Source organism: Heliconius melpomene, chromosome 7 (assembly GCF_056956725.1).
Source record: "Heliconius melpomene rosina isolate 202511_hmr_F chromosome 7, ASM5695672v1, whole genome shotgun sequence".
Lineage (NCBI taxonomy): Eukaryota > Metazoa > Arthropoda > Insecta > Lepidoptera > Nymphalidae > Heliconius > Heliconius melpomene.
In genome coordinates, this window is record NC_140395.1 from 1,822,764 (window position 1) to 1,849,108 (window position 26,345).

The 26,345-nt window shown below is 31.1% G+C and overlaps 1 protein-coding gene across 2 annotated transcripts; it reads right to left on the reverse strand.

Annotated features, from left to right (window-relative positions):
• Nucleotides 1–200: 200 nt before the first annotated feature.
• On the reverse strand, nucleotides 201–25,415 carry Hdc (histidine decarboxylase). Of its 2 annotated transcripts, XM_085188456.1 has the most exons (19): nucleotides 25,284–25,415; nucleotides 22,737–22,783; nucleotides 20,502–20,674; nucleotides 20,266–20,379; nucleotides 19,799–19,921; nucleotides 18,982–19,150; nucleotides 18,271–18,380; nucleotides 17,246–17,385; nucleotides 16,802–16,891; nucleotides 16,398–16,468; nucleotides 15,922–15,941; nucleotides 15,216–15,476; nucleotides 5,575–5,673; nucleotides 5,307–5,385; nucleotides 4,889–5,053; nucleotides 4,586–4,693; nucleotides 2,642–2,812; nucleotides 1,858–1,998; nucleotides 201–1,469 (listed from the first exon to the last, which is right to left on the reverse strand). In XM_085188456.1, exons 2-19 carry the CDS (start codon nucleotides 22,762–22,764, stop codon nucleotides 907–909), a joined length of 2,625 nt encoding a protein of 874 aa, XP_085044582.1. In that variant the 5' UTR covers nucleotides 22,765–22,783; nucleotides 25,284–25,415; the 3' UTR covers nucleotides 201–906. The 2 variants fall into 2 exon arrangements, with proteins under 2 accessions (XP_085044582.1, XP_085044583.1); XM_085188457.1 differs by lacking the exon at nucleotides 15,216–15,476.
• Nucleotides 25,416–26,345: the final 930 nt, after the last annotated feature.

Genomic DNA, 26,345 nt, shown 5'->3' on the forward strand with positions numbered 1-26,345 from the left:
ATATTTTTTACGATTCAATTCGCAATGTTTTAAAAATTCGGTGGAAAGTAGAGAACGGAGTGTAAGTAAGCAATAGGTTCCCCTAACGGGAGCTTCTAAGAGGGACACAGAAGAAACTGCTTTTTAAATAAATAAATAAATAAAATTATATGTTAAAATGTATGAGTATAGTACAATGCACATTAAAATTAAACAAAAACTGCCTCAGTAAACATATTTATTTAACATTTTTTTTTTACATTTTCAATAGGAATATCGATTAGTCGATTATAAATAACTATAATATAATATATAAGCAATCGATTACAATTTCTAAACTAATTTTCATTTCCGATACAATTTTTCTACTTGAAAATTTATATATCTTATTTTTTTTTATTGATGTGGCACAGCAGTATTTCAACTTTAAATACCTAGATAATATATTTTTATATGAAAGTCTTTAACAGCATTAATCGTGTATATTTTTTATCATACGTTATTATGAAAACCAGACGTTTTTAAGACTTAGTGGTCCGTGGTCACGGGTAGGCTGAGGTGGCATCCGTCTGTCGGTGTATAATTGGCGGTGTAAGGCACGAAAAAATATACGCGATTAATCCTGTTAAATAATTTCACATAAAAAATTGTGTGAAAATCTAAGACCCTACCTAAATAATAGTTTTTAATGCTTTTTAAATCTAAATCTATGTCTAAAAGCTTATATGATATTTCTAAATATTCTATAATCTACATATTTTTGATAAACTGTGATTGTATATCGTTTGCGCTTTCATTTAAACAAAATCTTATCAAAATAAGCATAATAATCTGTTAAAAAGCTGTATAATTGTGCTCGACAGTATATAAACAAAAAAATAACAAAAATAATACTATTAGTATTAAATATTTGAAATCATCAGTAATTTACTTATTAATTCTACCTTTGTAATGAAAACATTTCTTGCATATTGCATCAGCCCTATCTTTCATTGTTTGTTTCAAAATAGCTCTTTCATTTTCTGCCTTTGGTTCTTCTACGTCGAATGGCCCTTCACTAAACTGTTGAATCAATTTCTTAATGTAGCTCCCTGGGCCTTTAATAGTGAGCTTGGATGAATCATCTCTATCATTTATATCAGAACGGTAGTCACTAAGAAGTGCATCTTGAAATTTATCATAAGAATCACTTAAATTATCACCTATATCCAATTTTTCATCGATAGCATTGAAACGGACATATTCGTCAACCTTTTTGGAACCAGTTGGCGTTATTGTTATTTCATTATTTTTCATATCAATAGATATAGTAGCCTCATCTAGTGCTAATTCAGATAGAGAAATGTCAACGGACTTGGATCGAGATGGCTTAGGTGGTGTACCAGTAGTCGGAACACTTAGCTGATTGGTTTCTGTGTTGTGTTCTCGTTTATTACTCGCAGATGCTACAGGGGAAGTTGTGATGGAAGATCGTTCACCGGGACTAGAGCCTGTAATATATCAATATTATTTAGATGATTGTCATTTTAGAATACCACTACGCGTTCTATTATTATATGCTGTAAAAAAATTTTTATAAAAGCTTTTATAGTTTAGCAATAATTGTGGAGTTAATTAAAGCAGAATAAATCCGCCACCTTTTTAGCAAATCCTGAATTACCTCAATATTTAGCTCCAATTGGATCACTTTTCGGTCCTAAAATAAACCAATAAAATTAAAACCTAATAACACATAAAGTAATGAATTCACACAAACAAACTCAGTCTACTGTACACTTACAAAATGATAAGAAAATACAAAAGTATGGTATTTTAAAAAGCAAAGGAAAATGGTAGTTGGCGATAACTGAAGATTAACTCTAGGAAGAACCCAATTACCATTAGAAGCGTCTTCCCTCTCATCTTCTGAGCAGAGAGGTAGAGATTGCTCCACCATAAGCCCTTGTACCATGTCCATGTATGAATCAAGTGAGTATTTCTTTCCACACATGCGTATACCGCGGATACGCCTGCGCATCTCTATGAAAAAGTTAGTAAAGCGTGTTATGATAGAAAGAATGTTATAATATTATAGAAAATAAAAGTTATAAAGTACTAAGTGAATGATATTTTCTTAAAGAAAATAGATTTTATGAACTAAAAGAAAAAATATATATGTAAAGAAGTAATAAATAATGGTAAGTAATAAATGTGGAACATTATTTTTTAGCCAATTATAAAAGAGTTTAGTCGTAGATCGACAACATGCATGCTATTCTTCTTAATGAAATAGAAAGATAAGAAAAAAAATGTATTGAAATAAAAAAGGTTTAATTAAAAAAAAATACGTACTTAACTCATATAATTTAATATTAAATTTAATTGTAGCAAAAGGTAGGAGACAAAGCGCGGCGTTGATTTCCGCCGCTCAATAAGCAAAGTCCCAGAAAAATTGGCAGAAAATGGGGGGCAGGGTAATGGTCTAAACATTCATTATGTTTCCTCTGCCTTTATATACAGAGAATGGCGTGAATCAAGATTTAGCCAATTAGACTATTAATTTATGCACATCCCACCTTATTTATTTATTTGAGAATTACATACAAATATTAACTGTACTTTAGTTGTATATAATACGGAAGGAGGAAGAGAAGAGAAGAGATATAAGGAATATTATTCTTACCCGGACTATCTTTAGGTTCCATCTTCAATTGCGCAAACGTTTGGGCACAAGACGAAAGTACTTGTTCATAATCACAAATGGCGACATGGGTTCCGTTTACAATTTTCGGACTCATCGGGCTATTGGCAAGGAGGAGACTGGTGCCAAATGTGGCATTTAACTCTCGCGTTTCTGAAATTTCACGATATAAATATAAATAAAATTGAAAAAAAAGGATGAAAAAGTCAATTCTGTACATTAAGAATATAAAAAAAAATTAAGTCGGTTAACATATAGATTATAGAAGCTAAAAAATCACTTAGCAGAATTCTTGTCTGTCTGTCTATTTGTTCACCACGCAAAAGCTACCGAACAAAACTTTAATATTTTTTGTATGGTGATAGCCTAGGGTCTGGAGGTACGTCTTTTTGGGCTTAATCTCAGTTTTTATTACAGTTTTCACAAAAAATTAATAATTTTTAGATATATATGTTACTTTTATTTCTCAAGTATATATAAATGTGTATAAAAATATTTGAAATAATCATGTTAATGAAGTATCAAATATATTTTATGAATTAAATCTAATTTTATACTCAAAACAAATGACTTGTATGCAAATTTTGTAATACGTTTCAATTACGAAAAAAATAACAATTGAATGTTTCGATATATTTTCAAATATGGCTAATTTTTATGGCACTTATTAGGATATCAGAGGCCTAAATGTGATAACAGCAGTCATCTTAATACACTGCAACCTCTAAAGAATATTCTTTAGAGGTTGCTAGAGGTTGCTAGAGTAATATATTATTGTGAAAGAATATAAAGAATGTGTGATTCCTTTATAGAATATATTATTCTATATTTTGTCTGTGTGTTTGATATAAAGGTATCTCGTAGTATGTTATACTATAACTATCTTTCAATTATTATCAACAGTACATTGTCGATAATAATGTGGTATTACAGTGAAATTTTGAATATTTTTTCGCCGATATGATAATAGTCAGGTGAAAAACATAGACTTTTTAATTTGAAAAAATATTTTATTTAAATATTTATTAACTATAAGAATGTTGGAAGTTTTTCAAAAGGTATATGAATTTAAAAATGGCCAAAATGTGCTTTCTACACATGTTCGTGTAATGATATAATATACCAAATATTTATTAAACAAAAAATACTATAAATATTAAATATTATCAATTATACAGATAAAAAAGTTCACGACATAATATATGATTGTATTTTTTTGTGACTGTAAATGCAAATTAATTCTCAAAAATAAAGAGTACACTAAAAAGTGATAACATCTCTATGAGGATAAATAAATAATTATCAAGGTCAGTTATAAATAAAAATAAAATATATTTTTTAATTTACTAATGTTACAAAATTAAAGTTAAATAAAAACAACTTATACGAACAAAACAACTATACGATGTTAGTCACATCACTCATGAACACTAGCGAACCGCTCACGTCTTCGCCCGCTTGAACAATACAATTATTTATTTACTAAACTAAATTACTTACGTGTTGTAAACCAAAATATCTGTCGATTCAATAAAATAGTAATTTTATAGTTATTTACAACATACTTTATATTGTTATAACTTTTTTATAGAATTTTAATTAACTTTTGTTTCTGAGATTAGCGTGATCAAACACACAAACAAATGGTATACATTGCTGTTCCGCAATGTCATTTTTAATGTATCCTCCGTGTACATAGGAGTTGCGATTTTATTATATGTATGGATAAGTTGTTGAATATCGTTATGGTAATTACGAAAATGTAACCTAAGTTAACCTAATAATTTTCATATTAGAAATCTTAAGTGCACTGCAAACTTACAATATATATTAAAACGGGAACGTAAATCAGAGAATTGAGTAAATAATCCATTAGTTCGAACGGGCGAAGCCGCGAGTTGGTCGCTAGTATAGAATAAAAAATACCTTTCAAAGAGATCCTTGGCTTCTTTGGTATAACAATATTGCCTTTGTCAGATCCGTAAACCTCTAGTAATATTTCTGAAGCAACAGTCTTGATTTCGTTCCAATCATCTGTAAAAATAATAAAAATTGAATAAAAACAAAAAAAACATATACTATTATTTCGGGAAAAGGACAATTGTATGTTTTAGTAATGGGGCACGGAGTGTCTCAACACTAGGTTCCCTCTGCCTGCCCTGCTGTGTGCGGGATACAGCGTGTAGCTGATTTCTGATTAGATAAAAAAGTAACTATCAATATCCTCACCTAGAATATCTTGGTTCGTCGTTCTCTGGGAGGTTACAGTAAATCGTATGACGTATACTCCTTTGAAGCAAGCAGGTACGGCGTGTATGAGGCCTCTTGCGTTTAACCGCTTGAGAAGACGCTCCGTCAATGTGTTATCGCCTTTAAGACGAAAAGCGACCATCCCTGTAGAAATATTTTGTAATATAGAAATATTTTTTAAAATAATTTAAATTAATATTTCTAAGCAGTTTTGGAGAAATTTGTGTGTTAAGTATACATAGAGTCAAATGTTCTAATATTGGTCTCTAGACTGTCTTAGCATTCAATTTTGGGATTTAATTGTAAGTATGTATATTTATGTTAATGACCTAATTTAAATTGCTCATTAACATAAATAAGATAAGATTAAAATTAAGATAAGATTAAAAATATTTACCCAAATTCCTAGGTTGTGGTATTTCAAATCGTTGGTCAGCTAAGACCAAGGCTTCAAACTTTTGAGCAAGACGGACACCCTGAAAAATATAAATGCTAATATATTACTTTTTTAATATATACTTTTTTAGAAAACCTATAAAATGTTGAACGTTGCGGGTTAGTTTTGTATTTTTTCGATCTCTTCACTTCAACATAGTGGTAGAACACTCCATCTCAAGTATACACTAAAATTACAAGAAATAAGTAGTGTAATATAGAAATATTACCTCACGGATATGCTTCTGTAGTCCAACCACACCATAGTTCCTCAGTACGAACCACAGCTTCAGAGCCCTGAAACGGCGGCTCAATGGTATTTGCCAATGCTGGAAGTAGAAACAAATTATTTATTAACTAGCGACCCTATTGCGGCTTCGCCCGCTTTTACTACTGGATTATTCATATAATGTATGTTTGCAAATCACTTAAGATAATGTGAAAATTAATTAAACCCTAATGCAACCCGCATTTTCGTAGTTTCAATAAGGATTTTCCAATTGTTTTACACAGCAAGGATTTTTTTGTAGGTACCGTAATTTTATATCTGTGATACTAATCTTTTCAAGTACTTATTAAAATATATTTAAATTACTATTTTTAGATAGTTAAATGACATTAAATAATACATTCAACTCGAATTATCCAATACGTGCAAACGAATCTAAATCTTCGTTGCTATAAAGGCAGGCGGGTTTTTTTTTTCGAGCTTGTGGTTAATGCTGAAGAGGGTATTCTGTCCCTGATGAAAAGCAAGCACTACGTGGCTGCCTGTGACGAAAATTAAATAGAATGCATCGGCCGGGAATTGAACCCGGGCTGCCCGCGTGGCAGGCGAGCATTCTACCACTGAACCACCGATGCGTGTAAGGCAGGCAGGCGCGGCGGACTCGCTTGTATAAGCATAACGTCGCGAGGCGCGTTTCGCAGCAAGGATTTTTTGATATTGTAACAACTTCTAAAGTACTTATTAAAAGGAAAAACAGAAAAGACAGTTTTGATCTACATTAAATGGCCAACGTAACTAATATACTTATTTATATGCTGAGAGTAAGGGATAAGTGAAACTTGACTCGATACAGTTGATGTGTGAACGGCGTGATGTGTCAATAATTAAATGCGTTTTTCTCTAAAACTATTCGCAATTTGGAAATAGTTTAAAAAGCAAATTTTATCTTCGTTTAACGTAGAAATTTAATAAAGTATTTTAAAGGATAAGGATTAATACCATTATGAAGAAATATCCCTCACAATAAAAAATATATTGAAATTACTATTTTTAGACAGAAATATGATCACTACACGTTATTCTTAAAAGATACGAATATGCCATCGCGGACTTTTTTGTAGATCTTATTAAGAGGAACAATACTCCAGTACATTTTTTTCATGTAGTATTTACCATTAAAGCAGCGCATGCGCCAAAGTGTCTCAGCGGGTAGGACTTTATACACATTTATCGTATTTATGTTAATTTACATAAGAATGTACAAATAATAAACTATATATAAACCTTCCCTGAGAAATACTCGACGTAATGGTGAAAACCGCATTCAAATCAGTTGGGTGGTTTAGAAGAAGAAGAGTTAGAAAGTTCAGACAGACACAAAAAGCGACTTTGTTTTATAAGATACTAGTGGACCCGGACGCGGCTACGCCTGCTTGAACTATAAGAATATTTTCGCGTCGGACATATTCATATTATGCCGCCCGAAGGCTAGATCATTTCGAATCAGTGACATCTCCTTAATTACTTATCAAACTTCATAAGGATGAATATCAAAATGTCGCGGTACCGGTTGCGTAGCGACGCGACGGTTGTTATTAACATGGCAGAATAAATTGCATGTCAAATTAGAAAGTACTTTAAAATATATTAGTTTATGGGTCATAATCAGAAAAGTGGACATTTTCGAATTCGTAACGTAACTGATAAGTAACAACACTGATAAAGTTTGTTACGAAACTGATGACATAAGGCATTATACACAACAAAATAACGATATTATATGAATAAAACTATTGTTTTTTTTATTTAATGAGACACAGATCAAAATTTTAAAGGTTCAATCGTTGAATTAACAGATTATAAATGTAAGAAGAAAACATAACAAAGTGAAAATATTAACAATATAATAATGCTAGTTCGTAACGTAATAAACTTATATTTCTAGTTAGAGATCACAAAGTTAATGATAAAATTAAATTCACTTTAAAATATATCAAAATTTGAGTCGTTATCATTGGAATTAAGTTTAATTCTTTGTAAGTGTTTATTCCGCATATCTTCATATTTAATAGGATTGGTCTTTTTAAGACGTTCTCTATATCTAAAAAAAAAAAAGCATTTGTTTCAGCATTTGACATAGGAGCTTACGCTTACTGAAAATACAAAAATATATATCAAAAAATAATAATCACAAAATCACAACTAATTTCAGAAAGAATAAAAATAAATTGTAACTAAATCGGTTCAGCTGTTTCTGAGATTAGCGTGCACAAACACATAGACAAACAAGCAAACAAGCAAAAAAACTTAAAAATCATTATTTTTGGTTACTTTACGTTATGAAAAGTCACTAATAGTTTTTTTCATATGCCAGCAATTTTTTTTTCTTATATACATATCTTCCATATACAAGCACCGGTTCGATAAAATTTTATTATAAACATATATAAGAAAACATTGGTACCGTAATTGTGAACTAGGCTTCATATTTTCTCAGTTTCGTTTCGTAACGAAATATAACGAAATTGAGAATGAAATCTGAGAAATTCTAACCTTTTTAAATATTTGCTCATAAGCCACGTGTTGCATGTGCAAGCACTGACGTTCTTTTTTGAGATTTTGTAAAAAGAAGCAAATAACATAAACAAGAAAACGAAATTATAGAATACTTACCAAAATAAAAGCCGTTTATAACCCTGAGATGTAATTTTACGCATTCCCTTTAAAACACTTGAACCCCTCAACTGCAGCGAGAACACTACTGGTTGTAGCTACGACAGCATTGACTTTTAGAATAATGGTGCCACAATAAAAACTAATATTAAATACCATCCAAAATAATTGCGTTCATATTTTAATTGTACGTTACTAGCCCTGAGTAACAAAAAGACAATATTTTGGGACAAATTTAGTTAATTAATATATATTATTTATTAAATAATGTATCAATAAAAGTAGTTCTATTTAATATTATGCATAAAGTAAAGTAATATAAACATATCTGAAATCAAATAAAACCATAAATATTCGTAACAAATCAATTTTTAAAAAGTAAAGTGGTGAATGGGACACGAAAAATTGTATGGAAGCATTTTGAAAAGTTTTTTGCAACTAACAAAAAATACTATTAAAAGCCTTAATACATTTAAAATATTACAAAAATCTTTAAGTTAATAAGTAAATTTATCTTAAATGGCAAAATATTTAAATTATCTTTAAAATTGTATTTTTAAAACGCATTCAAAGTAGCGGGACAAGAAAAGACACAAAATGTGCACTTTTTCTGATTATGACCCTTATATGTGTAATGTAATGTTATATAGCCTATAGCACTTCTGGAGAATGCAGCTTTTATACAAAACAAAAACAATGTAAATCAGACCAGTAGATCCAGAGATCTTAGCGTTCAAACAAACAAACAAACAAACAAACTCTTCCGCCTTATTATATTAGTATAGATATATATTTTTATTATTTATTAATATATATTTTAACTGTTATTTTCGAACTGTTAAAATATATATTTATATAATTATGAAAAATCATGAAATTCAAAAAAACAATAAGAAAATTAATTAATTAGTGTGAAATTAGTTTTCGGTAATACTTAAAAACGAAACAATTTTTATTTTACAAATATAATGTTGTCATAAAATCTTCTCATCTTTTTTCAGCTTTACATTTAGCATCCCTAGTAGACTGGGATCCGACCGTTGAATCCTGCATAAACGAGTTTTCTTAATTAAACCTATATTAATGAATAATACATGATTAGTAGAACAGATTACACCTGGGTTGCCTGGAAAAATCCTGCCGCAATCACCTTTAATTACATTTTTTCGTAACTCGTTTTTGGAGAAAATTGCACCCATACGTTTTTTATATGAATCGCACATCATTTGAAAGATAATCGCATAAGGAATTGGAAAATTAAGGGTTGCCAGCTCTCAGTCTGCCGCAAGTCTAGGGTTGCCTGGTTTAAACATGTCACTAAATGTTAATAATTTGCACTCATGTGTTTGTTTAATGAATTATATATCAAATTAAAGCTTATTTTTTTCTGAACACTATAAAACAGGGTTGCCTGGAAAATTCCTGCCGCAAACAGGGGTTGCCAGCGTTTGAAATATTTTATTCCGGTTCCGTTTGACTATGAGAAAAGACGATGAAATGCGCGGTCTGCCTTATGTTTTAAAGTAAAATATTATATAATAGAAGGTCAATCTTAAAATCAATGTTTATTCTAATTGTTTACCTGTTAAATGATGATTTTAATCATATTAAGTACACGCAGAAAACTATTTAAAGATCATAGGGCAGAAGAAATCATCCTTATTATTCAAGTAAAATAATGAATCTATAATATTGAGTCTTTGCAAAATCTATTTTCTAAATACTAATATTTATTTATTAATTTAAATAACCCTTTCAAAACAACTAAATTATCTAATTAAGTAAATGTTTACAAATATCGATCTACTATAAGGTATTAATTACAACATGTTTCCTTAATATAATGAGAGGTGACAATTATTGCGGATATATTTTTATTAATTAAGAAAATATGGAAAATTACATTTCAATAAACAATCTCTCTCTCTCTTCGCCCTCTGCTTGTTTGATTTGACAACGCCGTCCGTATCCGTAGAAAGAATTATGGCGCCCATCTTTTTGGTACGAATATTTACGTTTTTGCAAAGTAAATGAAAACTATTCAACTAATAAAAACTATTAAAAAATATAGATAAAAAAATGTCGCTAGCAAGAACTTGTCCGTCTATGCTGATAGTTTTTAAGGCATTTAGGTCTGAAAGAATTGTTCTTATAATTATAATAAAGCGTAATCACTCACTCACGTCCCTAACTTAGTGTAATCAAAACTGAGGCAATTCCCACGGCCACAATTGTCACATTTTATTAAACTATATAATATTAAAGATTATAGTATACTTTCATTTTGCATTAGAAAATAATTAAAAAATACTTCTTTATATTTTTGTTTTAAAACAATGAACTTTTTGTAACACTGTAAATGATAACCGTGCATTGTGTCACTATTTAAAAAAATGTCACTGTATTTAAAATTCATTTTTAGGCGAAACAATAACATAATTTTACACTTTTGGAAAGATTCCTTGTTAAATTCTATCACATTTTCACATCTTCATTTTTGTCAAGTAAAAACGTCTTTACTCCAAAACGAAAGGTAAGTAACTAAGTAATATGCTCAAAAACAACTCATTTGGCCATCTGCACTTTTATTGCATTTAGAAACAATACATCTTCGAAAATAATTTTATTGCATTTGGTTTGCTTTGTATCGCGCCGCAAAATGTTTATCTATAGTAAAAAATAGCCAACTAATTGATATTTGCCGACTCTTGGTCATAAACCGTAAATAGCGTTTATTAGTCGGCATTACTGTTGGATTTTCTTCGAATTTATTTTGCTAACTTAGTTTTGTTTATTATAATTCTATTATATATATTTCTTTCCTATGCAAATTATTAAAAATTGCGTGAGAAAAAATCAAATCAAATCAAATCAAACAAGTAGAGGACGAAGAGAGAGAGAGAGAGAGTTCATTGAAATGTATTTTTCAATATAATTAATAAAAAAAATATCCGCAATAATGGTCACCCTTCTTTATATTAAGGGAACATGATGTATATGTATGTATATTAATAGTTTATAGAAGATCGATATTTGTAAACATTTATTTAATTAGATAATTTAATTGTTTCAAAATGGTAATTTAAATTAATAAATAAATATTAGTATTTAGAAAATAGATTTTGGAAAGACTCAATATTATAGATTCATTATTTTACTTGAAAAATAAGGATGATTTCTTCTGCCCTATGATCTTTAAATAGTTTTCTGCGTGTACTTAATATGATTAAAATCATCATTTAACAGGTAAACAATTAGAATAAACATTGATTTTAAGATTGACCTTCTATTATATAATATTTTACTTTAAAACATAAGGCAGACCGCGCATTTCATCGTCTATTCTCATAGTCAAACGGAACCGGAATAAAATATTTCAAACGCTGGCAACCCCTGTTTGCGGCAGGAATTTTCCAGGCAACCCTGTTTTATAGTGTTCAGAAAAAAAATAAGCTTTAATTTGATATATAATTCATTAAAAAAACACATGAGTGCAAATTATTAACATTTAGTGACATGTTTAAACCAGGCAACCCTAGACTTGCGGCAGACTGAGAGCTGGCAACCCTTAATTTTCCAATTCCTTATGCGATTATCTTTCAAATGATGTGCGATTCATATAAAAAACGTATGGGTGCAATTTTCTCCAAAAACGAGTTACGAAAAAATGTAATTAAAGGTGATTGCGGCAGGATTCTTCCAGGCAACCCAGGTGTAATCTGTTCTACTAATCATGTATTATTCATTAATATAGGTTTAATTAAGAAAACTCGTTTATGCAGGATTCAACGGCCGGATCTCAGGGTATTCGTTTAAGGGATTCGACATTGATAAACGTATGATAAGTTACGTTTGCTCATAAACATATCTAATACCCTGAGATCCGGCCGTTGAATCCTGCATAAACGAGTTTTCTTAATTAAACCTATATTAATGAATAATACATGATTAGTAGAACAGATTACACCTGGGTTGCCTGGAAGAATCCTGCCGCAATCACCTTTAATTACATTTTTTCGTAACTCGTTTTTGGAGAAAATTGCACCCATACGTTTTTTATATGAATCGCACATCATTTGAAAGATAATCGCATAAGGAATTGGAAAATTAAGGGTTGCCAGCTCTCAGTCTGCCGCAAGTCTAGGGTTGCCTGGTTTAAACATGTCACTAAATGTTAATAATTTGCACTCATGTGTTTTTTTAATGAATTATATATCAAATTAAAGCTTATTTTTTTTCTGAACACTATAAAACAGGGTTGCCTGGAAAATTCCTGCCGCAAACAGGGGTTGCCAGCGTTTGAAATATTTTATTCCGGTTCCGTTTGACTATGAGAATAGACGATGAAATGCGCGGTCTGCCTTATGTTTTAAAGTAAAATATTATATAATAGAAGGTCAATCTTAAAATCAATGTTTATTCTAATTGTTTACCTGTTAAATGATGATTTTAATCATATTAAGTACACGCAGAAAACTATTTAAAGATCATAGGGCAGAAGAAATCATCCTTATTTTTCAAGTAAAATAATGAATCTATAATATTGAGTCTTTCCAAAATCTATTTTCTAAATACTAATATTTATTTATTAATTTAAATTACCATTTTGAAACAATTAAATTATCTAATTAAATAAATGTTTACAAATATCGATCTTCTATAAACTATTAATATACATACATATACATCATGTTCCCTTAATATAAAGAAGGGTGACCATTATTGCGGATATTTTTTTTATTAATTATATTGAAAAATACATTTCAATGAACTCTCTCTCTCTCTCTCTTCGTCCTCTACTTGTTTGATTTGATTTGATTTGATTTTTTCTCACGCAATTTTTAATAATTTGCATAGGAAAGAAATATATATAATAGAATTATAATAAACAAAACTAAGTTAGCAAAATAAATTCGAAGAAAATCCAACAGTAATGCCGACTAATAAACGCTATTTACGGTTTATGACCAAGAGTCGGCAAATATCAATTAGTTGGCTATTTTTTACTATAGATAAACATTTTGCGGCGCGATACAAAGCAAACCAAATGCAATAAAATTATTTTCGAAGATGTATTGTTTCTAAATGCAATAAAAGTGCAGATGGCCAAATGAGTTGTTTTTGAGCATATTACTTAGTTACTTACCTTTCGTTTTGGAGTAAAGACGTTTTTACTTGACAAAAATGAAGATGTGAAAATGTGATAGAATTTAACAAGGAATCTTTCCAAAAGTGTAAAATTATGTTATTGTTTCGCCTAAAAATGAATTTTAAATACAGTGACATTTTTTTAAATAGTGACACAATGCACGGTTATCATTTACAGTGTTACAAAAAGTTCATTGTTTTAAAACAAAAATATAAAGAAGTATTTTTTAATTATTTTCTAATGCAAAATGAAAGTATACTATAATCTTTAATATTATATAGTTTAATAAAATGTGACAATTGTGGCCGTGGGAATTGCCTCAGTTTTGATTACACTAAGTTAGGGACGTGAGTGAGTGATTACGCTTTATTATAATTATAAGAACAATTCTTTCAGACCTAAATGCCTTAAAAACTATCAGCATAGACGGACAAGTTCTTGCTAGCGACATTTTTTTATCTATATTTTTTAATAGTTTTTATTAGTTGAATAGTTTTCATTTACTTTGCAAAAACGTAAATATTCGTACCAAAAAGATGGGCGCCATAATTCTTTCTACGGATACGGACGGCGTTGTCAAATCAAACAAGCAGAGGGCGAAGAGAGAGAGAGATTGTTTATTGAAATGTAATTTTCCATATTTTCTTAATTAATAAAAATATATCCGCAATAATTGTCACCTCTCATTATATTAAGGAAACATGTTGTAATTAATACCTTATAGTAGATCGATATTTGTAAACATTTACTTAATTAGATAATTTAGTTGTTTTGAAAGGGTTATTTAAATTAATAAATAAATATTAGTATTTAGAAAATAGATTTTGCAAAGACTCAATATTATAGATTCATTATTTTACTTGAATAATAAGGATGATTTCTTCTGCCCTATGATCTTTAAATAGTTTTCTGCGTGTACTTAATATGATTAAAATCATCATTTAACAGGTAAACAATTAGAATAAACATTGATTTTAAGATTGACCTTCTATTATATAATATTTTACTTTAAAACATAAGGCAGACCGCGCATTTCATCGTCTTTTCTCATAGTCAAACGGAACCGGAATAAAATATTTCAAACGCTGGCAACCCCTGTTTGCGGCAGGAATTTTCCAGGCAACCCTGTTTTATAGTGTTCAGAAAAAAATAAGCTTTAATTTGATATATAATTCATTAAACAAACACATGAGTGCAAATTATTAACATTTAGTGACATGTTTAAACCAGGCAACCCTAGACTTGCGGCAGACTGAGAGCTGGCAACCCTTAATTTTCCAATTCCTTATGCGATTATCTTTCAAATGATGTGCGATTCATATAAAAAACGTATGGGTGCAATTTTCTCCAAAAACGAGTTACGAAAAAATGTAATTAAAGGTGATTGCGGCAGGATTTTTCCAGGCAACCCAGGTGTAATCTGTTCTACTAATCATGTATTATTCATTAATATAGGTTTAATTAAGAAAACTCGTTTATGCAGGATTCAACGGTCGGATCCCAGTCTATAGTGGGTACTAAGGATGCTAAAAACTGAAAAAAGTAAATCCCGTTATGACGCAGCGGGATAGCGTTTGATTAGCGATTACAGCTATTGGTTGGATTCCCATTTGAAAGAATTCATTATTTTTATTTACCTTATCTCATGTCAAAACAAAAGGCAACGTTGAGTTTCATATCTTAATACGCAGTGTTTTGGGTCTTAGCACTAGGTTCCTTGCCCAACCCAAAAACCCATTATATCTAATAATATATAGAGCCATCACCACTACCATCACCACCTAAACAAAAAACCCATCACCTAAACAAAAAAATCATACAAGAGGTTCCGTTTTATCAGGATTTTCTATCTGTATTTTCTCATTGCAACCAGAAGACATTGCATTGTAACCATGTAATTTCATCTCTTCATCGCTTTCATCATCCAAGTCTTCACTTGTAGGATAGCCTTCGTCATTAGTAGATACACTGTCAGTACGCTTGTCAGCAATGTCAGTGCTGTCAGTACTATCAGTACTTAAGTTGGTACGTTTGATGTCTATGTCTATTTTGTTTTTCGTATTCGCATCTTGTGAACCAACCTAATATTTTAAAATTAAGATTTGTATTATTAGTTACTATACTAAAATAACTAATAGAACATGAATGATTTTTAAACTATATTAATGTCTGTTTGTCTGTTTATAAACACATTTTGTATTGGACTGATTTGAATGAAACTTGTTGTGTCTGGGCAGAGTCAAGGCTATATTTGATTTTGAAGACCTGATGCAGAACTAGGTCGGGTCCAGCTAAACTATAAGAAACAATCAAATGCCGCCTTAGCAAAAGTATAAAGCGTGATAGACATTTTCTATTTAGTCTTTTCAATAGAAAATCTGGAACATATGATAAATAATCATAGTAGTCCAGCTAAATTAAAAGAACAAAATAACAAAATAAAATAAGAGAAAACCAAAGGCATTGTTAAAGAAACAATTTTCGGGAACTATTATATAGATAAAAAGATAATAATATTTTACTTACCATATAATCAATAGCTTTTCCTGTAAATAAGAAAATATTTAGTTAATATATATTTTTCTAGGAACTGCATTTTAAATCACGGTGCCTCACCATTAATAAATTGCTTATTGGTTGCCGTAATCAACGTTATAAAATTAGTCTACAGCGTGACACAGCATCCCGCAATGCAGGATACACAGAAGGGAGTGATAAGACACTCTGTTTTCTACTTTCAAACTAATTTTAGAACACAAGTGGGTACTTGCTCCTATATTCTATTTTCGGGATCCACGAAGAACCCAAAAACCTACTATTACTACAAAACTTACTATTTCGTATATAGGACCCTATCGAATATATAACATATACTTAGTTTAAATATACGAGGTACTTCACTTATGGCAATTTAAAATTAATTATAACACAGTGACGTGTCACTATTTTTTTCCACATTTTCCTTATATATGTTTAATTGAGTTAAGCAACTTGAGCATTACCTGAGTTTTCGTGTCGTAAGTAAATCGGATTAACGTTGAACGTCCTATGTAGGGCAGTGCTGTTTTTGACCCTGAAACATTATGTCATGTATTATGTTTATTTATATAAGCCAGCTGTTGATTGGAAAATAGAAATAATAAAAAAGAATATTATGTTGTTTTACAATACAAATAGAAAAATTAGTGCGGCATTGAGTTCTGCAACTCAACTCTCAATGTTAAGAAAACTGAGAAAATTTTTGAATGATTCTATTGTAATTTGAACAATACTGCTATACGGGAAAAAGCGTGAAGCTACTTTCACTTTCCACCTAAATACGCGAAAAAGGTATCTAAATAGAGGCATTATGTATTGAATGGTTGACAGTAATATCATACGTATCTAAATTTACTTCTATACTTACCACATGGCAGTGCAATCAAAGTTCACCATTAGCCACTTAGAAGGATTGAACGCGAATGAATCGGCCAACTCAACACCATCTAGCCAATGCCTACAAAAAAATAAAAATTCAGATACGAGTCGTATTCCGCAACTTAGTTTGGGACTATAAAATATAAAATCCCTTTTCTCATCATAACCATCGTTATCGTCATAATCATCATCATTACTATTATCAATATCATCACGATCATTATTATCACTATCATTATAATCATCATCATCATCATCATTGTTGATTATTATCAATGATCCTGCACTTGTTATTCAATTATTAAGAATTTTATCAACTCATTTCATCAACCTCGAATCAACATTTCGAAAATTCTATTATTATATCTTGTCTATCTGCTACCCCCTTAAACACCAGCAAATGCGAAACATCAGAAAGAAAGCTAATTCATACCTATATTCAGGACAGATGAAGGCACTGCCAGCATACGCAGCGTCCACATGAAGCCAGGTCGAATGTTTTTCACACACCTCGCCAACCTCCCTTAGATTGTCGAAAGCCACTGAACCTGTTGTACCTAATGTGGCACAGACCTATGACAGAATTAATAATAATAATTTTAATTTTTTTATTTTATTATATTTAATTATTTTTTTTAAGTAAATGTAATTACGTCCTGTATAAAACGAGAGCCTAATGCCTAAGTAAATTTAGTTATAATTGTATAAGTTTACATGCGACGTCGCACGGTAGCTCATTATTTCGAGCCTACTTTGTATAATGACGCATCAACAGCTCCAATATGTTGAAAATAATGAAGTAACAAATAAAATTAGTCGAGCGATAAAAGGTATTATTAATATCTTTTTTTTTCGATTATAGATTCATAGAACTCAATGAGTTTTACTTAGAATATTAGAATAATTCCTCGAGCGGAAATCGAATACACAACCAACGCGTTTACAAACGTTATCCCACTGAATCATAGTGACTATAATTCTAAAATACAACCAATCAGTGTCTCACAGAGCACTAAGCTTCTTGCTTCCTTAATCTTAGTATAATTGGTCCCAGAGAGTGCCCCAGCTGCTTTTAAAAATAGCGAATTTACAATATTATTATGACGATAGAGTATTTCCCTAACAAAACCCATGGGAGCTATTTGAAATAATAAATAATGAGTGTAATATCTCTTTATTTTATGTTTTATGCTTCTTATTATTCAGTGGATGTCTTAAAGAATATTAGAATAATTGGTTGGTTTTTAAATATTATGTTCAGAGATATTTCTACTGTTATTGTGGGCGTCACTTTAATATTTCGTTGGAAAAACATTGTTGCTTCATCGTTCCGCTAAGAAGACAAAACGGCGTTGAGTTCCACAACTCAACATGCAATGGTAGGCATGGCACTAGGTTACCTCTGCCTACCCAACTATATGAGATACATACATATATGCTATAAAAAAATAAACTTACCCAGAAAGGAACCAAGCCCTTCGCCTTGTCGTTCAATATGGCCTCTTCTAGTTTAGCTCCGCGCATACATTGGTTTTCATCCGACTCTATATAGCGCATTCTTACTAAACCTAAACGTTAAAATATATTTTGACATTTTCATAGAAAAGAAGAAAGATAATTTCTATTATTATAAACTAAAAATATATAATTTAGTACTTATTTATACCAGAATATCAGAATATGCCCATGACATGCTAAATACACAATTTATAAAAAAAACCATCGTGGCAGTGTCAGTGCGCCTGTGGCACTGTAACGCCACGGTTGTGGGTTCAATTCTTACTCCGGGTAATTAATTATTATTAATAATGAAAGTATGCAGCGTGTCGGAAATGTAGCTGAAAAAAAACAGCAAAGAGGTAGACAAATCATTCACTCCGCTTACAGGCAAACCCAACTATCACCACCTATACTTTTTTGTTTACTATTATTTAAAAAAAATGATAAGGTTTTTAAGTATAAAATAAAATAATTTTTCCAATCACTTGTTATTTTTGAGTGTATCTTTACGCCGTTGTTTTATTTCCAATTTGGTATACATGTCTTAATTGTTAAGAATGTGAATGAGATCTAGCACAAACAACATATGAAAAATATTCATTAAAAAACCTAAATATTTTTTCTTTAAGAATACTACATTGTTAATTCGTATGTTTTATTACCACTTACCTATTAAACCAGCCTTCTCCACCGAAGAATGAGCTTGATCAGAACAGTAACAGATTAGATGACCCAATAACTCAGAAGACTGCATATCAGGGTTGAGACTCGAGAGTTCCATCAGAGCTCTCGTGCGTGCAGCTAGAAGACTTACAAGAGTCGCCTCGCTTGCTGTTGTCTAAAGATAAAGGAGTAATAAATATGATATCAAAAAATAGCTTCACGTTCACAGTAGGGTAGGCAGAGGGAATAATGAAAGAAAATAGGGAATAGTGTTTTTTTTTTTCTATTATCGCCCAATTTTTAAGACATTGCGTGAGTTGAACCACACCACAGACTTAGTTTGCCTTTTGTACGGCTTTTTTGTTTTTTTATTATGTTTTATCTTTTTTGTATTATCTTCATCATCATAATTTTTATATTTATGTTAAACAATAGCTGTAGGTTTCCAGTATTCAATTCGCAATCTCAATCGAATGGAAGGTCGATCAATTCATGGAAAGTTACAGGTCAGGTTATATACAATAAATTCTTATCTCTAATGTCATAAAAATTCAAGAGATGTATGAAAAGAAGCTTTACATACTTCTAATAGTACTCGAAATCTCGTTTACGTTTTACTACAAGAATTTCAGGAAATCCTCCCTTAGAGCTCTCCTATACTCTCCGAGAGTCCTTCATACTAGATTTCAAGGTTCTACGATGTGTACCTTCCGATTTATGATAATTTTTTTTCTCCGTATTAGCTTAGTAGGTATATGCATTATGTAAGTGCGAGACTCACGGAAAAGAAATAAATTTATTACGAGGTTCAATCAATACTTACTTGTATGACGCCACCACCTGGACTATCATTTTTTTCGTTAAGAAAACAGTCCGGAAGGCCTAAAAGCTTGCCGAGCCAGTTCATCGCAATGGTCTCCAGTTCAGTTCCGGCGGGTGAAGATGCCTAAATGGATGAGTTAATTAATTATTTTTTTAGTTTCATCATGGATCTCGTATATGGCAGGGTGAGCAGAGGGAATCTAGAGTTAAGACACTCTGTTTCCCACTTTCGTCTTCTTCGTTCGTTGTTACAGAATGAAGAATGCGAAAAATCAAGGAACAGTAAGTGGGAAGAGAGACGTGGATAGACCTGGGTTAAACTTCGAAAACACTTTATCGATGATACTGAAGGAAGGTCAAGTAAAAAGGCCATGTATAAAGATGTTTATGACAATGGACGTCAATGGACGAGAAATATAACAAAATATTACTATTATTGTATTAAATAATTTAAAAAAAATAACTTACCCACGTAAAGCACAGTACGTTCAAAGCGCTTGACAGCATTTCTCCCATTATAGATGGGTACGAGGTGAGCGCCGGGAAATAAGCATGCATGTGTGGACTTTGCCAGTGGACGATCTGGTGAAAATATGGAATTTAGAGTATATTCAACCCTAAGAATAATAGGATATATGGTAACTGAACATATTAACAATATTAGTATATTTTAAAAGTCTAAGATACTTATCTAAGATACTTACCCCAGGCATAATATGATTTTCCACATCCTTAAAAATGTCATCCCACTTCTCAGGTAGTTGTGGTGCCTCAGTAGGTAGCCTCTTGTGGAGGTACCCCGGCTGTACCCCAGGGTACACGCGGTGGTCTCGAATATTCTCCAAATAATCAGCTATATAGTCCACCAACTCTTTGGCTAAGGGCATTTGTGAATATTTGTTAATGTAATTCTTTATTTGCTTTTATTTTGTCTAATAACTATTATTATAATTTTTGTGTGTTTTCTTATAACTTAAGTTATACTATATCAAATAGAAAAATCCATTGTTTTAAACCTATAACTATAATTTTTTCACAATTAATTTGAAAAAAGATTATAAAATTATTATTCACAAACTAAGGCTCTACGTATAGCCTCAGTTTATTTTTTTAATAGCTTTTTTTTACATCGGCATTTAAAAAATTTAAATAATCACACTTTTGAAACCGCGAATCAGTTTACAGTACCTACTATAAATTTAATTAAGTTGGATATCCATCTATCTTCCCTCAGAGGCATTCTAAACATGGAGTACAAAGGATAAGCACATTTTATCATTCTAATTAAAATGTAGATAGATTTCTTTACTTGCAAGTTTTTAAGGAGGAAGTGGTAAATTTGTTTCATAGAAAAAAGGTTAAAACCAACGTTATCACTTCATTTAAAGGGAAAAATAAAAAATAGCAGCGTCGAGTTCCCCCAATCAAATCATAGCATGTTGAAAAGCGGAACTTAACGCCGCGCTGTTTCTACCAGAGCGGGGAAATGAAAATAATTCAAATATAATCCCACTGAATAGGAATTAAAGCTAGAACCGTCGCGTTTACAATCAGGCGTTATTCCATTGCGATTCACGAATATTTTCTCTTTTTCTATTTTCTCTGTTTATCTTCGTGTTAAAGTAAAATATAAAGCAACGATCAATAAAAAGAATTTGTCCCAAACATTTTATATACACCAATAAGACTAGAATATCGACTTTGAAACACATCATGTATCGTTATAGTTCATCCCCTAAGCCGGTGTATGGGGTGCAAATTTTATTATACCGTTTGATTCCTTATTTATTACTTCATATGTTTTAGAATACGTTTGAACATAGTAATAACGATTTACATATGTTCTATCTATTATTCTTTATATTGGTTTAGCTTTGTGTAAAGCTAGCAAAGTTAACTAAAAAAAAGGAAAGGGTATAATTGATAGCTTACAGTACAAATAATGATAGTTATTTCATACAAGTGCATTTCAGCAAACTTATAAGTTGTTGTACTTCTCGTTAACCTACAATCCTGAAATTGGTACGGAACCCTCAGTGGGCAAATCTGATCCACGTTTGACCGATTTTTTAGCTTTACTCTGTAACCCGCACATAGCAAACGCTGGGACCCTATGCTACGAAATTTCAGTATTTAAAATGTACATATTTAATTCACACGTCTTATAGAAGGAATTTTAAAAGCACCTATTATTTAAATTATATACGAAACCTTTTTCAAGAATACTATTCACTCTTGCTGTGACCTTTTCAACCTTTTCCTTGATCTAGTAACAAAATTCATTAATATTCCGGAAACGTACGAACGCACAATAATCAATAATATGTGTTATTATTTTAATTATTAGGCAGTTAATCTCGTTTGTTATTCATTTGTCAATGTCACTGTGACAAAGGCCGTCGTGACGCAGCGGTACAGGGTTTAGCTGTAAGCGAGACAGTTGTGGATTCGATTCCTGCTGGGGGTAATAAGTGATTTTATTTCCTCATTCTGGTAATTAGACAAAGAGTCATGTGAATCAACACATCTCGAAGACTGGGCGGTGCTTAGGTAAAAGAGTGTTTTAACAGTAGATTCCATAAAATATTGAAAATAACTTAGAAAAAAAAATAAACGGACATTGACCAAGAATAATTAAACCCACAGAATAATATTTTTTTTAGCTTTTTAGGTAGACTTTAGGAATCTGTAAGTCTAGTGTTGTACAGTTCCGTTCCTCACTTTCCGACGAATTGTCAAGGCAATGCGTGTCAAGTGCGAAACTCAACACCGTGCTTTTCTCTTTTACAAGAGCGAAAAAATATTAAATAATTCATTCCACGAATGGGAACAGAACCCACAACCATCGCATTCACAGTCGCACACGCCTGCCCTACGAAGGCTTCTACGGCAATTTTAAATATCTGTAAAATACATATATTAATTCACAATATACATACCTTTTACACGAAACTCGTTGTGATCCATCGTGTTTTCTTACAAGTACCTTTAAAGATATATAAAATTTAATATATAGACAATTGATATGAGGCTAAGAATAGGTTTTAAAAATGTATTACATTTAACAAAATGTAATTAATATTCATAAGCACGGTGATTGACGTTTTGTGGGTTCTATTCTCACTTGGGGGAAAAAAATATTTTCATTTCTTCAGCCTGGTTAAGATCCGCCACTCAAGCCGGAATTCGTCGATAGGTGGACGATGCGTTAGGAACAAAATATTATAACACTAGGTTTCGTAACCCTACTCTGCTTCCGACCCGAATTCGAACCCCACACTTCGTAAAACCCACCGTTTTATGATAGCCGCTATTTTTAACCGACTTCTGTAAAAGGAGGAGGTTATAGATCGCTTAAAACAAAACACGATATTTTTGGTTGCAATACCATTCACATAACAGTAATCCCCAGACTACGAAGCCTTAGAGATACAGGTAGAAGCTTGTACTAAATAAGTATTGATTAAATAGAATATCTACTTTTAATGTCGAAATATTATCTAATGTTACAATTAAAGGTTCAATAGAACAATTAAATGCCCTGGTGGGTGATGGTGGTTGTGGCTTCGATTATTTTTGAGGTTATGTTTTTAAAAAAAAAAACGTTTCTGTTATTATTAGGAAAAAATGATATTAACCTGAAATATATCTTGAAAAAACGAATAATAATTTTAAAATATATCCTATATATGTGCCTGTTGCACACAGTATCTGATAGGAAAAAATATTTATTTTTCTTCTCCTGTTCTGGTAAAATTCAAATCCCAATTGAGCATTTGCTCTTTGTTTGAGACCAGTTGTAGCAAAAGGGCACAAGCGTGCGACTGTAAACACGACAGGGTGTGGGTTCGATTCTCACTGAAGGAAATAAAATATTTCATGTGTTCATCTCTCGCTATGGCTCTTGTTGTGTTTGTAACGAGTCGAAGCGCGGCGTTAAGTTCTGCCACTCTACGGAAAATGCGGAAAATGAGGAAAGGCAGTATCTTAACGCGAAGGGATATCTTAACATTAGATTTCCTCATCCTGCTTTGTGGATATAGCGTGGAGGTAAAATAAAATTCGTTTTAATAATCAATTAGTAAAAGGAACCTAGTGTTAAGGCACTCTTTTAACCACTTTCCGCCTAACTTTCTAAACGCTACGTGTTGAGTGGCGGAACTGAACATTTAGCTTCTTCCCAAAATAGAGAAATAAAAATAATTTACACATCATTCTTCCCCTAAGTAAGAATCGATCCCACAACCATCGTGCTCACAGTCATAAGCTGTTCCACTGCGGGTAAGCAGAAGAATCCTGGGATCCTAGTGTTAAGACGTTCCATTCCCGATAAGACACTTCCGTTCTCCACATTCCGCCAAATACTGAAGGCCTTGCGCGTTGAGTGGCGAAATTCAAAGCCGCCCGTTACCAGAATGAGGAAAATAAAAATATTAAATATTTCACTTAATCGAGTGGGAATCGAATCCACAACTTGGCGTGGCTAAAGTAGCACGCCTGCGCCTCTGCACCACGACTGGCCTAATTCTTCTTTATTTTTGTTAAACAAACAAATAAATAAAAACACAATTTAATAACGAAAATAGAAATTGTATCAACATTCAATATAATGAAGTCCTGTGACAGATTGTGATGTATCGCCGTGCTTGTAGTATTGCACTTCTATGTACTTTAGTTATAAGTGGAAGTGGAATTAGATTTATTTTAAATATCTATTATTAGACCTAGAGACGCAGAGGCAAATTCGGCGGTTGTAGGTTCGATTCCCACTCGAGGGAATGCATTACCTTCATTTATTCGTTTTGGTTACTATGTGTTAATAATTTTTGGAGAATGGAGTGTTTTAATACCAGAAATCCTCTGCCTATCCTGCTATACGCGATTTACATCGTGAAGCGAAAAAAAAATATTATGCTTCATATATGCCTCAGAGTTGAAGATCTTATAGAAAAATGTAAACAGATTTATTTTGTTTTATTTAGCATAGTAGGCAGAACCTGAGGAAACTCTGTTCCCATTAAAACGTTTGCGTTTACTATATTCTGCCAAATTTTTGATACATTACAAGTGTAGTGGCGGAACTTAACAACGCGTTTCGCCTCGTTACCAAAGTGAAGTAATGAAAATAATAAATATACAACCCCTAGTGAGGAATGCAATATTTATTACTTAACTAAACTTAATTTAATTGAAATTAAATTGAATTAAACTTAAATTAAAAAAAAAACTTTTTTCAAAAAGTAAACAGTTCTAAGAATAATATTAACTCAAAAATTTAAAAGTTTTAAAAGTCAAATTATATTAAAAAAATAGTTTTAGATTTAAAGTTTAATATCAATATATATTATACAAAAAAGATTAAGATCAAGTTATAATACTGTATAAAAGTGATAATAAAAATGTTTATAATCTATTTAACTCACACACAAAATAATAAAATCCACATTTTACAAAAAAAATATAATTCTAAATACACATCTTCTTACCTTTTATGAAACAAAACACAGTATTTAAAGTTAATTTATTTATATTAAATGTTTAAAATTGAACGTCTGTCTGTGTAACACTGGCCATTGCAAAGGCATTGTAAGGCTTTTATAGGGGGGTGAGAAACGTAGTCGACGCGTCGCTAGACAAGTTGTCCGACTAACTAGATTGAGTCCATATTATAGAAATGAGCGATTAATAAAACAAATCGTTGTGCAATTTTTCTAATGATTTTGTGTATTATCTTATGATTTCTTTGGTTTTTTGATTGATGATTTTCGATTTCTTTGGTTTATCAATTGATTTGAATAAGAAAAATAAATTGCAATCACCTGTAGTCGAGTATACTATTTGTTTACTGATATTATCTTATAAGTTAAATTAATGCAACAAATTACGAACTATTTATACTGATTTTCACAGATAAATTTATTACATATAAATTTAAATAAAACCGTCGTGGCACCAATATGTTACTGTAATCGCGACGGTTGTGAGTTCCATTCGTACTCGGTGTAATAAATATTTAATATCATCATTGTCCTCGCTCTGGTAAGGAAGCACTACTCACCACGCAATTCCTCCAGAATTTGGCAGAAAGTAGGAGGCGGAAGTGTCTAAATGAGAACATAAACCTTACCACTTTGCTGCGAAATACAGAGTAAAGCCAAAAAAAAACATTAAACGTTTACTTAATTAACGAAGCTACTAGAAAAACGCTCCGCTTATGCCTTATACCCTCAGCATCTAGAGGACACAATAAAGCAGTAAATACTTTTAATAGATTTTCCGGATAAAGTTTAAGCGATCGTTATCTATTTCATAATATTTAAATATACAAATATGATTCTGTCATAATTTTCATATTTGACCTATATCTTATTATAATTTAGTAAAAAATATAGTTTTTTATATAAAATTAACGTAATTTTACAGTTATAATGTAAAAATTATAAAAATAAAATACTATAACATTTAGAGTTTAAGTTTTAAGTTTTAGATGTTGATTTTTAATACGTAAATGTAATGGCTACCAACAATTCTAAGTTCAATTTTTTTAG